The sequence below is a fragment of the Drosophila simulans genome, chromosome 3L (genome assembly GCF_016746395.2).
Source record: "Drosophila simulans strain w501 chromosome 3L, Prin_Dsim_3.1, whole genome shotgun sequence".
NCBI classification, from domain to species: domain Eukaryota; kingdom Metazoa; phylum Arthropoda; class Insecta; order Diptera; family Drosophilidae; genus Drosophila; species Drosophila simulans.
Window position 1 is genome coordinate 9061406 of NC_052522.2, and position 14556 is coordinate 9075961.

The window sequence follows — 14556 nt, forward strand, 5'->3', positions numbered from 1 at the left end:
CCAATGGGAAGCGAGCGCTTAATGCGGCCAATTCAATTTGGCCAGCACACGGGAGTCCCATAAAAGCCAGCCCCGCGCATTGGACACACTTTGGGCATTTAAAGCATTTGCCTTTAATGCGAATGAACTTTTCAACTACCCATTTCGGCCCACAACGGGCCAAATAGATATAGCTCACCAGCAAAGAAAAAAATATATGAAAAAAGGGGACAGAAAAAGTGAAGGAAAAGCGGAAAGAGCGGAAAGACGTCAAGGAAATGCCAAAGCTATCGCAAACGCGTTTCGCAATTTTTGAAGGATGTGTTAAGTCAAAAAATATGCAAATTCCACGCTCGCACACACACACACACACAGACAGCCGTGTTCGGCCGGGCAGAGTTAATACGGCCCAAAGGCAGCAGCAGGATCTAACAGGCCCCCTCCGAAAAATTCACATACACATATATACACACAGGATATAGACAGGAGCTACATGTAGATATAGATGATGGGCTGGCTGTGCGGGCGCCGTACGTGTAATGCATACGAAAGTAGTGAAAATATCATCAATGGCAAAATATGAATATCTAAAAGGGATAACGAAAAATGGAGTCAAAACAAACTAAAAAAAAGGAAAGATTCGGAGATGGAAGTGAGACGAGCGCCAAGAACAGAAGGTTTTTGGCCTGGGAAAAAGTGCAAATGTCAGTTTCGAGGTGCCACGAACCCAGCGAAGCGGGCGAACCCCATCTCGGTTCAACTCGGTTCATGACATTTGACTGAAAACTAGACAATTTCCCGGTTTCCAGGCCGTTGTTGTCGACATGTCCTGGTAATCAGTTTCGCCCGTAATTGCATCAGGCCTAAATCGTGCCAGCCAGTATCACGAAACTCTTTGCGAACGGTATTCAGCTAGATATTATCTTATTAATGGCGTATTCATGGGCCACAACTTTATTTTTGGGACGCTATCGCGCAGTGGAAAGCAGCTCTTAAAAACCGCTCAGATGGAGTCAACGATTTCGGGCTTAGTCTCAGATTCGCAGATCCTGTTCCACAGCCGGCATAAATTTGGCGAGAGTCTGTTGTAAATTACATTTAAAGCAAGCAGCAGCTCGCACATAAATCTTTAGAAGCCCGACCAGGGCCAGTGCGGAAATAATGCAAATAAAAGTAAAACACTGATGTGAGCATATCGAACAGCGGACTTAAAGATACTCGGTACATGCATCTTTAAAATGTAATTAGCTTTCGGTGCTTTGCAACTTGGAGATATTTAGGTATATAGAGAATTTTCAAATTATATTCCCATATTATTTTCTTATTCTTATCAAAGATATTCATTAATCTAGTTTAAAAACTTGTAGTATTTTGTCCGTAGAATTTTTACGAGGAATATAAACATTTTAGACTTTTATACCTTTATTTGAACTGTATTTATCATTTATTTTTTACAGCAAGTAATTTGTGTCAGAGAACTGCAAGGGTGCCATTTTTTGCCACACTCAATAATAAAAAGGAAAATGACCTGTGGCGGGTTTTTTTTTTTTTGTGCTCGCACCAGAAAACACCAGGGTGTAAAACACTCGGATATTTTTTATTGCCACAAGTAGAGTGTCAAAACACACCCGGGTGCCTAGACACCCAGTGTTTAGCGGGTGCACTTAGAGTGCCAGTGGCTTGCTGCAGTTCTCTGGTCTGTGTCACGCCGACGGTGACAGTGTCCTGTTTACGCTCTCGTCTGTGCCTGTGTGCGTTGCCATCCGTCGTTTCGTCCGAGGAGCAACTTGAATTACGTACGCCGCAAGTGAAGTAATGAGCACACAGCTGCAACTTGAGGGCGCTGGGCAAAGCGAAAAAAAGAAAATACAGACGGAAATGGGATGGCGCAGCGGAAACGGAAATAAATATTAAAGCTGCAAGAGGCGGCAACGGACAGCCAAAATAAATACAATATAAATATGCGATATTTTCAAAAGTCCAACTAATAAATAAGCGCTGCCAAGAGCTCGCCCATAAAGAATGAGCCAACTCCTCGTATTTTCCTGTGGCCAAGCCAATTGGATCGCGAGTGCTTGGACATCGCCTGATAAACGATGCTAAGCAAATAATATAAATGCCAGGCAATTTATGTGGTGTAAAAATTTGTATTTACCCGCAAGTCCATATCGCCAAAGAATGGCGATATAAAAGCGAGAACTCAAGATGTTTTATTGAGTTATGACTGCAACTTAAATAAACACACTGAACGGGTATCCTTTACTATGAAATGGCAAGTCCACTTCCATTGAAACCTCTCTGCCATTATGTCCAATAATTCTTAATTAAGATATAATGCTTTAAAGGTAATAATTAATTAATCTGGGAACTACACACTGCTGTAAGATTTTCTTTACATGATCTTAAGCAAAACAATTTGAACATGTATATGTTGTTTACTTGTTGATCAATTGTAACATGCTCTCTAAGAAAGCTCATACATTGGTGGAACCCTACGCCCCTAGTCTTTCTAATAAGGCAAAGTCTAATATAATAGTAACAGCAGGCAAATGGCAAAAATGCACAGCAAAATTTACCATAAGTTTCCCAGCTCATTTTATGGCTATGTTTCATTTTGCCCCGCTGCTCTCCCCGGTCTGTTTATGCTCTGAATTATTGAAATTGACTGGCAACTGCCAACACGTTGTTGCCGTGGGGGAAAAGTGAATGAGGAGGACCTACGAAACGGATAACTAAGGGAAGCAAGGACGAAGTTCATCTCATTTCGTGCGGGACAGGTGCACCAGGTGCGTTTCATTTGCCATGCAAAGCTAAATGAATTGCAAGTCAAAGTAGTTAAAAGCGGCCAGACGAGCGGCTGGATGAGTTGAGCAGATGAGCAGATGGATAGACATGCTGGCTAGCAGCAGACAACAAAGGCGAAATGCAAACTCATTTAAATTGCTCGAGGACAGGCAAATCAAATTGTCAGACAGGCGAAGGACATGCAAAAACTTAGAGTCCGCCACATGCTTAAGTAACTGGCGATGCACAACAACAGCAGCATCCATGCCGGCAGCAAAAGCAAAAGCAACAACTAGTTGTACCAGCAACAGCAACAGCAAGTGCTGCACCCACACTCATAGCAATACCAATGCATCGGCGTGTTGGCCAAATGGGGCATGCCGCACCAAGACACTCTCGCATGCAAGTTGCCAGCGGCGACGACATTGCAGCTTTGGCCAACGAAGCGACACCAATCTGGCCGAGAGTAAAGAGAGGATACCCTATTTCCAGGACCCAATCCCATCAACATTCGCATCCCACCACCACTGGCAACAACATCACCATCAGCAGCACCCTCGCCATCCCATCAACATCATCATCGTCATCCTCGCCAGGAACCTCGGCATTGTCGTCATCTTTTCAGAGTGCTTAAGGGCTGCATAAAAGCATTTATTATTAGATTTGATTCAATTTTCTATTCACTTACGTTATGAAAATGTGGCTCGCCGTGTTTTTCCCACTAAAGCTTTCAGCCGCTTTTCCCGCTTTTGTTGCCCGCTGCACTTAATTCACAGCGGTAAATAAAAAATCAATGTTTTGCTTTTACTCGAACTCGAACTAGAACCGAACGATATGAAACGATACGAAATGGGAGCAATCGCGTAATTTCATTTGCATAAAAGTCAATTGGATTTCGTGCCATGGAACAATTTCAATAATTGCAAACGCCTGCCATACATTTCCAGCTCCTCTAAGCCACTGTAGGCCAGTGTATTCTATTCCAGGACCTGGTTTTTGTTGGTCCTGGTCGTGGTTCCTAGGTCCTAGGACTCCATGTTGTCGCCATTGTGTCGCCCGACCACCAAAAAAAGCAGCCCACTTTCAGGGCAAACTGAAGTTTCTGTTCTGTTGGCCAGGACATAGACACACAGACACATGGAGACCAAAAGCCAAAGGCGACATCCATAAACTGTAATCAAAAGCTATTATCTCTGCTGGGCCTCCCTCAACCTCCAGCTACGGCGACCACCCACCATTCCGGTCTAGTTTTTGGCAACATTTTTCTAAACCATAAATTTCGAAAGCAAATTCAATGGAATTTGCTTGCCAAAAATCGGAGGCTTCCGCCATTTTCAGCTTTCTATATGGCGAAAACGGGTTGTTCAAAATTTAAAGAATTGGCCAGAAATTTAGACCGACAACCGGGGGGAATAATGCATATTGAATAGTTTATTTTTCGCCTAAATAAATTATGAAAAACTGAAATGCTGCTCGACATAAGCTGATTGCCGCCTGTCTATATTTATTTATTTAATTATTCCTTTTTTTTTTTATACCTGCCTTCCTTTCGCGTTTGTCAAATCCCTCGAGCGAAATTGTAAATTAATTTTTCGCGCAACAATTTCGATTTTAATAACTAGAAACATTGTCACTTAGTTTGCATATTTAATTACACGTTTTTTGCGATGCTTTTTCTATTTGGGGGCTTTGTGTAGTTTTTTTCTACTTTGTGCGCACTCTTTTTTTACCAGCATATCAAAGCAATTATAAATGTGACTTAAATCATTAAAGCCTTGAAGCGAGGTCAAAGAATCACATCGGCCAGAAAGTAATTTCAATTCGGAGCGCACATAATTAAGTTTAACTAATGCCAATGGATGCAGCGATAAATTGTCATGGACCAGGCCTAAATAATTCATTACACATTCCCCACAAGCAACAAGATGACAAAAGCAGGATTCTACATACTGTGAGTACAGGCAGGACCTTTGAGATGTTAAGAAATATTACTTAGATTTTTGGGGTCGGCCGTGTGTGCATATATTAAGACATAAATATCAAGTGCAGAGCCAAAAAGCATATTGTAATGCGACTGCAAAGGAATGGCAGTCCATGTTGCATATGACGAGTTGGGAAAGATGGCAAAGGACGTGCACATTTGCCAAAAATTACAGTTATTACTGCAGACAGTCGTCCTTGCTGGCCACACCGCACTCCTCCCCCTATTTGAGCCACCCAATTTGGGACCCACAAGACGCGATTGCGGCTGCATTGGGAAATTTAATTCAATTGCCGGTTGGCAGGCACATAAATCCTGCACTTTATTGCATCCGCAGTACGCAATGCATAGCCACAAGGCGATGGCGGCACTTTTGCCACGACGCCCCTTTTAATGAGCTAACGAAAATTTGCTTTATTAGATGTTGTATGTGGTGGAATCTGGGGCGCGCTACCCGTAGAAATGGGCCATCAATTTTTATTTATACTTCGCTGCCGTTTCCTTTCAGCGAGCAACGAGCAAGCAATAACAGTAAACAGTTAGTGAGAGCGACCGGAAGTGGAGCACTTTAGCGACATCCGGCGGCCTCGAATGGCCACTTCCTACTCTCGATATTTGCGTGCAACTTTTGAGTTAATTCGCCTGTATTTGCCTTGTGATTTCCTTATTTCATTTGGCCTACCTACTGGCAAGCCGCTGCGTGGCTTTAAGTCCCCAGCTGGCAGCTGAAAAAGGCTTAAACTGAGGCGCTTAGCCTAAGCCCCCCGGCCAAGCTGAAGTCCAAAACGAAGCGAAATATCATATCGCACACAATGCAGCCTCGCAATTAGACTTAAATGCATGCAGCCGTGCAAGGAGCAGCGCCCGTATCCTGGATTCTGGAGCCCGGTTCCTGAGTCCTGAGTCCTGCTGCTCCTCCTCCCTGTTAGACAAACAATTCCGGGCCCGAGACCAAAAAAATATATGAGAAATGCGCCAACTGAACCTCGCGGCGGGGTAATTGAAAAGGAAAATGAAAAACATGCCGCGAGCCAGAAATGAAAAGGTGGAAAGCTGGAGCTCGGGCAACGAAGTTGGTTATACCCTTCAGCTAAGAATAACCAACACAATGATGCACTGTGCCAGGACCTCCGTGAAAAAATATAATTCTTTAAATAGCTCCCACCCACTTTTAAGATACATCTCTGGAGTCCTGGCATCCCGACCTTTTCGGGGACTCATCAAATCCCGAGCTTCTCAGTTAATAAAAGGTAATAACGACAAAGTTACCTCCTGTTTGTTTGTTTTTTGCCTTTCAGCCGTCTCTTCCGCTTGTTTCCCGAATCCGGCCAGCCACTTGCTCCTTGTATCTTGAGCCCAAATGCAGGTCATTTGGCAATTAGGTCGCCGTACAGCCTGCCGGCGCTTCCTTCTACCTCCCATCTTCCACTTTTCCCACCCGCAAAATTAAAAAAAAATTCTTAAATGAAACCAACAAAAAACAGTACCCACTGTCATTTGATTTATGCATTAAATTCACAACCGCCCGCGATTGCTAATTAAATTCTACTCAAATAATCAAACAGACAATCTGCAGACGTCGCAACTTCCCGGCCACTTGGAATTCGAGGACCTCCTCGCCACCAGCAGCCACAACAATAACCACGGAATGCGACTGCAACAGCAGCTGCGGCATCTGCAGCCTTTCTATTTACCAGTTTTATCTGGCAAAAGGCTGTCAGGCTTCGGAACACTCAAAAAAATTTCATAAAATAAAAGTATTTTATATACTTTTTTCACATTTATATTTAATATGTTTGTAGAAAATTGGCTTTAATGAATTATTTTCTTATAAATCTCTGCCATTTAAACAATATGACTATCACTTAAGGAAGCTTCTAAAAATATCCTTCGAACTTGAACCTTATATTAAATTACCTCATATTAAATTTCAGGAAGCATTTGAAATTAAGGCTTTTAGTCGTAATAAGAAATTCGCAGAAATGGCACCCACACACAAAGTCCCATAATATTTTCTTAGGTCAAGGCCGAAATTGTAATTATTTTTTCAAGTGCATGGAGTCCTATGGCTTCCAGTTTTTCACACTGCTCAAGTGGCCAGCGGAGAGCGGCATCCTCGAGCATAATGAACACTTGACTCCTTTGGCTTTTGCCCGTCCTGCGGATGACAATGCCCAGTGCAAACATTTCACCGCAGGCTAAGACAAAGGGCTGACAAAATGAAGCGAGTGGTTCGCGAGTCCTTGGGTCCTTGAGGTTTCAAGTGGTCTTCTGAGGCGCAAAAATGGGTAGAGCCGACCAAGGCGGCATAGCTATAAAGTTCCGATGCTCTCCAATTGACCCAAATAAGGAATGCAGCGTGGATGTGAATTCTTTATGCCTTCTTACCAGCAGTCGCAAATATGCGAGCGATGCTGAACTGATACTTACCTGGGTTTGCAGCTATCTTTGGGCCATCAACATAAGTTAATACAACTAAAAGCCCCTGGAGGGTTGTGCACGTTCCGTCGGCATTCATTTGCCTATGTAAATTGTGGGTCCCGCATAAATTACAAAATTAGTCGGAATAGGAACACACGAATTTCGTGTCGTCATCTCTGTAGCCAGTGTCTAGCGTAAAAACTATTTCAATTTAAATTCTTATCGTATCTGGGCAAACTAGGCAAATGAGTCGGAGGAAATCGGGCCCAATGGCAATCTTTAAGAGTCCTTGTTCCACCTTGTTCGAGATGTCCTTGTTGCCAATGCTGCTGGGGCCATAAGCCGCTTAGCTTTCACTATTGCCAGGCCTAACTTTTAACGTTTCGACGCCTTAAAGATTGCCTTCGGGTTCCACTTTTCAGCCAATGGCCCACCCTACACAACTTAGTCTCTTGGTATCACATATCTTACTTAACGTGCCTGCGAGACTTTTTTCATTAGGATAAGTCTATTTTATGCCAAAACATCCGCCCCACAGACACACAACACACACACACATAGAACCCTGCACACATGCCACATGGCGCACATGGAAGTTCCGGATTCGTTCTGAATCCTGGTTGCTGGATGCTGGATCCAGGAGTCGGAAGGCTCGCCCTTTGCCAAAATGTTTATTTGGTACCTCGTGTTATTTATTTTATGGCACCTTTTGCCATACTTTATTTTTCAGCTATTTGGCTGCTTTTCGGCTACAGCTGTGACGCCTGCTCCTCGATGGCTGCTCATCGATATAACAATATCCTTTTGATGTAATTTCCGCTTATGGCTTATTTTCACAATGGCAGGTGTAAAGGTAATCGTTGATTGTAAGTGCCTGCCAAGCCAGCCGACAGGATTTTATAAGCTAGATGTGTTTGCCCGCGTGTATGTGTGTGGTGTGGGATGATTGTGTGTTTGTTTGGCTTTTATGTCAATTCTCAATTATATTTCAATCATTTTTATTACATCTCCTAATGCCCAAAGAAGATTACTTGCCATCATAAATAAGTTATAAATTTAATTGGAAAAGCCATCTCTCTGTGTGCGTGTGCGTTCGCCATTTTGTATGGGATCTATTCGTCAGTGTGTGTGTGGAAAAATCTGTGTTCATGCCTGTCCGTATCTGTATCCCTATCTGTATCAGTATCTGTACAGTATCTGTGTATTATTCCTCCTCATTTCCGTCGCTTAATTAGTTGCTAAATTATTACCACTCGGGGCTGACACGGCCGCATCTCAAGTGACAGCCAATCGATACGATTCACGCAGCTCTGACCTGCGTCGCTCTTTATTGTTGCACATTTGATTTCAATTGATTTGCGGCACGCTTGACACTCGTGACACGCGACGAAAACAATGCCAATCTTGGTTGGCAATTCGCGTTAATTTCCACATGGAATATGGCCGCATAATTGCGCCACTCGTTCCGCTGAAAATTGGCTTAGCTGGCGTTGCGTATACGCCGCGTGGTTACCCAGGGGGCGTTCGTTAACACACATAAAGCATACGCCCCATTGTGCTGGCAAAGCGACACTTGTGCCCTCTATAAAGTAGGCCCTGCCGCTAAAGCTCCCCCAAAAATATATACACTTAAATATGTGCTACTACATAAAAGTTGATATAAATAATAAAAAATAAGTAAGAAGATTATATATTACTTCATATAAAATCCTTTTATAATCTTATCCTATTGTGATTTTCTCTGAGTGCGAAAGAAATTACAATTAAAAATTCTTAATTAGCATATAAATGGCAGGCAGATGACCATTTAACACTAGAAGGCCGCCGAAAAGAGATCAAAAGTGTGCTTTAAATCAAAAGGAAATAAGACTGAAATCTCATTACTTACCAATAAATTTAAATCCGTTCGCTTGAGCTGAGTTCCAAGAGTTCGTTTGGCATTCAGGTGTTAAGATATACGGCAGCACGCACCGTGAGTTACGGGTTGCTTTATAAATAAATACGTCCGTGGCCGAGTTTCTTCTTTTCTCCCTCATTTTGGCGCAGCTGCTTGTTGCCAAGGTGCTGATTGCAATTACTTGTGTGTGACGACGACCCGTTACTGTCGAGTACGGCGGAGGAGTATTGAGCACGGGGTACGGGAGTGCGGCATACGGAGTGTGCACTCCGGCGGAATCCCACGCCCACTCATTCGCTGCCGCATGTTTACGGCCGACCACATCAGCTGTGGTGTAGCAGTGCCACTGGCAAAAGCAACAGGCAATAATGCCGCACTCGTCGCCGGAGCCCACTTGTCCGGGATATGGAATACGGGATACGGGACACGGCACCCAGAATCCCCATCATACCCATTGCCATTGCCATGCCCAGACCCGGATACGGATTCGCAGCCGATGAATTGCGTGACTGTGCAAGTGAAGCTGTGGATATAATAAAAGTAATTAACAAGTGTTTGCGCTGCATGATGCGGAATTTCAGGCGCGGATAAGCGAGCATACGTGTGGCATATGGAATAATACGGAATATGGAGGTGTGCGAATGGAATACTACTGAATACGGAATTCGACGCAATTTTCCGGAATTCGGGCGGGGAATTGCTTTAAGTGGCGCACAAAAAGTCTAATAACGAGCCGCGGAGATAAAAGGGCCGGCGATCGGATCGAAAATCGGAGCACAAAAATCCATTCCTCTTGTGGAGGCGAAAATCTCTCGACAAATACTTTTGACAGCCGGGGATATTTGATGCTCGAAAAACAACAGAACGTAAATTGAAAAGTTTTGCTCTTAATGCAGGTGTGAGTGGTCGATGTAAGTGTGTGTGAGTGTGGGTGCAGGTGTAGGTATACATACATAGGTGTGTGCGGGAGCAGCTGTGTGCGTGCGATTGTGTTTCGTAACTCCGCTTGAAAGGCCCCGAGCTGGAAATCAATTTGTGTGCATTTATTGAAAATTGAATTTCCAATGAGCAGCGGCGCGTGCACACATGTTGCTCCTGCAGGACTCTCGTCCTTCATCCTTGAATTGACTGCTGAAATGGGTCTAGTTCTACACGGCCCAGGATCCGAGGGTCAGGCGTCATGGGTCAGGCTTGTTCCTGCATAATTGCCATGTAAAACGGTTTGTTCTGCTGCCGTTTACCTAATCCCTCCAATTTTGTTGCAGCCACTTCTCGGGGCACTCTAAATTCAGCAGAGGAATGCATATACACAGAGAAATTGTAAAATGTTTGTTCTTAATGGCTTAAAGTGCTATTGAACGCCTTAGCCAAGTGACCAAAGTGAAATTTAAGATAATCTATTCCCATCGATATCCAAGATTAGGACTAAAGATTCTGACAGTTATTTTACTTTGATGTCAAACCAAAACATATACTTTGAAAAATCGTCATGAGTAGTCAAAATTTGTTGGTTTTGCTGGTAATTTCATTTTTCCTACCTTATAACTGCCTTGGAGATCCTCCTAGAAATGCATCTTCAAACTCCTTAAATCGAGTGAAGCGCCTATCCGATGGCGATTTCGATGATGACTCCATTGCACTGTCAAATTATTGCGTATCCTTGAGATCGAGGGCTGCCGACAAATTCTTTGGGGATAATCATTTTTGCTCAGGCGTTATTCTGGCTCCAATGTTCGTTATGACCTCCGCGCATTGTTTGATAAAGTGAGTATCTGCACATGTAGATTTTTAAAGCTATAACTATTACTATTTTACTAAATTCCAGCAAACGAAGGGTTTTAATTTCCAGTCGAGTCCTGCTCATTGTTGCTGCGACTCTCAATCGTCTCAAATACATACCGAACAGGACATTTGTTACTCCTGTAGCGCATATTTGGTTGCCCGAAAGCTTCACAATGCGCAATAAACAGGATTTCGGACTGTTAAAAGTGAAGAATCCATTTCCAAGAAACAATGAGCATATATCTATAGCCAGATTACCAGTTCATCCACCGCTACCAGGTCTAAAATGCAAAGTTATGGGATGGGGGCGTATGTATAAAGTGAGCGAAATTAAAAAGCATGTTTTCTTACAGGTAATTAAGTAAGTATTTTATAAACATGTTTCATTAGGGTGGTCCTCTAGCCTCGTACATGCTGTATATCGATGTGGAGGTGATAGATTCCAAACTATGCGCCAAATTGCTAAGAGTTCCATCAGTTGAGTACGTGTGTGCCCTCGACATCGATGATCTTACGGCCCAACAGCCATGTGGCGGGGATTGGGGTGCTCCAATGATGCACAATGGCACCGTCTACGGTATCGTCACTGTTCTCGCTGGATGCGGCGTCAGCCACTTGCCATCTCTGTACACCAATGTGCATAGCAATGTAAACTGGATCCATGAAAAAATTATCAGCAGTGCTGGTAGCATCTTACTTGTTCCGGCCTTATTTCGATACCTTAGTATTGCACTTATCTATGTGGTACCTCTTTTTAGTTTTGTAATTAAATATAATAGTGTAATGTAATAAGATACATATTTGTATATCAAAGATATTTATCCATAAACCAAACAGTTAAGAATCCATTTTTGTTCTGTGATTACATCGCCTCACAATCGAAAGGGGTATATTTAAAGCGCTTTAATTGATTTCGACTCCTTAGTTCCTCATTGCCTGTTATGGATTCCGGCTAACACTCGGATTTGGCTTAACAACTAACCAAATGCCAGCGACAACAGCAACAATTGCAGATTGTGCTGCACTCACGAGCGGGCAATAAAAAGGGCAACCGACCAGAGAACGACAAGATGTACTCCAGTTGTTATTGCTGGTCCTGCTGCCGTTGTTGTTGTTGTTGTTATGTCCTGGCCAAGAGTAAACTTGAAAAAAAAAAAACGGTTACTAGGTCAGTAACACTGCCAGAAACACGCGTCTGCAGGCGGATTCTCTCGCATTTTGGCCGATTTTGCAGACAAGTGCGTGTGCGCTCGCTCTCCGCAATGGAAAATCTCTCTCCAAGCCGCCCTTTTTAGTACACTGAGCACAGCCTCCCAGTTTTCCGAGTTTTTCCGAACGCCGAGAGAGTGCGGCATTTTTGTAGCTTTGTCGCCCGGCCGGATTTCGATTCGCAACCACACCTGCTCAGCATCCAACTCAGTACTCAGTCGTGCGCGCGTCAAACAGGACGATTACGGCGGAAAGTCTCGAGGATGCTGGCTCTCTAGCGGTCTAGGGAAATCGGAAAATCGAAAGACGGACCCCAACGAACTACAGATCGGGCCCAAAAACCGAAATCGAGTCGAGTGATAAAAGAAACCGCTGGGCAAAAAAAAAAAAATAAAAAAGGAGCAAAAGATAAAGCTAAGCAAAAAGAAAACCGAGCGCGCATTAAGTGATAATAAAGTAGCGGCAATCATTTTAAAAATTGTGTGCCAGCTTATGCAAATGTAAAAGTCGCTTAAGAGCCAATTCCCAAATATTTCTCAAGTTTCGCCCCAAAGAAAAAAAAATCGAAGAAAAAGCTAAGCAAGAAAAGCCGCAATTTAAGTGTGCTGTGTGTGACCAAACAACTTACAAAGCCACCAAGAAAACCAAAAAAAAAAAGTAAAGGACCAAGGAAAAATAAATCTGAAGGAGTGGAAGGAATTGTAAGCCGCAAATGAACAGCGACAAATGCTCGGCCCTCTTTTTTGTAAGTTGCCAAATTTGTCGAGGCCCCATTGACTCCCTGACTGAATGACTGACTGACTGACTGATTGGCTGACTGCGGGAATGACTTAGTGACTTCGACCTTTGGGTATTGACGAGCATTAATATAAACAGCGGAATTTGTGCTCATTATTTGTGACTTTGACTGTCGTTGGCATGGGAAGTTGTCAGATTCGGAGGCAGAAAAAATAAATTATCAATTATCGGGTCACTTGTCTTCGATTGCCACGAGTATTCTTTTCACTGCGGGACTTAAGCTAATTATAACGCAAATACATTTTGGCATACGAAACATGAAAAGAGAGACATTAGTATAAATACCAAAAAAAAAAAAAATAAAGATCTAATCAAGTGTCGTCTTTATAAATTGGTATTGATAGCAGGTTCCCCTAAAAAAATACTGATATCTCCAATTATTGGGCATGGTTACCTTGCCTTTTCGGCATGACATTGGCATACTAATCACCTCATTGAAATGCAAATGAGCCGCCTTATATTATGGATTTTATCTGCGGCCTAATAATTTTCCTGTTACATTTTTATCTCGCCGGATTCGCTAAATACCTGCCATCGTGTTTTGTTTTTCCATTCACGGTTGGCACGTGCCCGTCGACAAGGGAAAACCAAAACGAACTGGGGAAAAAAAGGAAAACATTGCGGGGGCGCCTCGTTTTGAAAGGCAAATTTTTAAAGGTCCCGACTCCGGGCGATGCCTATCATCTGGCGAGCTGTAAATTACTGGGGGCACTCGCAAAGGTCAGTTCCATGGATCCGGCTCAGTTTTTGCCGTATCCCGTAGACAGTAACCCGTATCTCCGGATGCCAGCAACGTGTTAAGTTGCGAATGAATAGAGGCGAGACAGGGGCAAAAAGTAATCAGCGAGTGGCTACAAAATAATTATTTAATTAAAGGAAGTGCTGCTCCGCAAGACAACGATGCAGCAACTCTGCTGCTCCTTCGGCCTAAATGTCCATTCATTCGTTTCACTTATCTCGGCCGGCTTTTTGTTTTCGGCCCCACTAAATAAGCCAAGTCCCGCTCTTCAACTCGGTGCCACTTAAACGTCCGTGACGTTCAACTTTAGGCTACTAATTTAAATTTAATTAAGTGGGATCATTCGTTTAATGGAAACTGGCCGAGACTCGACTCGACTCGACTCTCGTCGCACTTTGCGTTAGTTTTGCCAACGTCATTATAACGAATAAAGTTCGCTGTGCCCCGGCTATATGAATATAAAGCGTCTGTTAACCTATTTTCTAAATGCGCTAAATAATCCCGATGTCGCTGGTGCTTCACCACCCACAACACCAACTCAAACTCCCAGGATACGGATCGGCAACCGGGTCTGGACTCTGGTTTTTATGGGCCCAGCTCAAAATAGACAATGAACAGACAACGGAGTGCAACTTTTCACTCAAGTGGTTTTTATGTAGATTGCTTCGGTCAATGTTTGCCTAATGAATGAATGGGCCCAGAGTTGCGGAGAAAGGGTTCCCATTTCACTACCCGGGGATTAGTTACTGTAACTGATATGATTAAAGAGTGGTTAAGCAGCAAAACAAACTTCAAAGGATGGAGTTTATACAGCTCTACAGGGGGTAATGAACTCCGGTTGGGGATTTTCTATTACCCCCTTGATTCACAGATAACTTAGTTAGCCCAATCAGTTTCCGTTTCAATTTTAATTACGTATATTGCCATCCTAACTTTTAATTACAAATTCCCTTTAAAATTCTGCAT

At 43.2% G+C, this 14556-nt stretch overlaps 2 protein-coding genes and 1 long non-coding RNA gene across 4 annotated transcripts in view; 2 read left to right on the forward strand and 1 right to left on the reverse strand.

Annotated features, from left to right (window-relative positions):
• Positions 1–8794: 8794 nt before the first annotated feature.
• LOC123327178 lies at positions 8795–10487 on the reverse strand. Its single transcript, XR_006541707.1, has 3 exons — positions 10016–10487; positions 9054–9585; positions 8795–8978 (listed from the first exon to the last, which is right to left on the reverse strand). It is a non-coding gene; the product is annotated as an uncharacterized LOC123327178 (long non-coding RNA).
• A 28-nt stretch (positions 10488–10515) lies between these two features.
• Positions 10516–11648, forward strand: LOC6737392 (putative trypsin-6). Its single transcript, XM_002084194.3, has 3 exons — positions 10516–10826; positions 10888–11164; positions 11235–11648. Exons 1-3 carry the CDS (start codon positions 10552–10554, stop codon positions 11631–11633), a joined length of 951 nt encoding a protein of 316 aa, XP_002084230.1. The 5' UTR covers positions 10516–10551; the 3' UTR covers positions 11634–11648.
• Positions 11649–12239: 591 nt separating this feature from the next.
• The window catches only part of LOC6737393 (glutamate receptor 1), a 28842-nt gene continuing 26525 nt past the window's right edge, over positions 12240–14556 (forward strand). For both annotated transcript variants that reach the window (XM_016171177.3, XM_039293228.2), the window contains exon 1: positions 12240–12798. The gene's annotated coding sequence lies outside the window, so the exon portion shown is untranslated. The remainder of the gene's footprint in view (positions 12799–14556) is intronic.

What these genes read in the sequence shown, in the direction of transcription:
- LOC6737392 (XM_002084194.3), top strand. Translation starts at nt 10,552, where the DNA reads ATGAGTAGTCAAAATTTGTTGGTTTTGCTGGTAATTTCATTTTTCCTA. An exon ending in TCCGCGCATTGTTTGATAAA is followed by an intron (nt 10,827 to 10,887) that starts GTGAGTATCTGC and finishes ACTAAATTCCAG; the next exon opens with CAAACGAAGGGTTTTAATTT. An exon ending in GATGGGGGCGTATGTATAAA is followed by an intron (nt 11,165 to 11,234) that starts GTGAGCGAAATT and finishes ATGTTTCATTAG; the next exon opens with GGTGGTCCTCTAGCCTCGTA.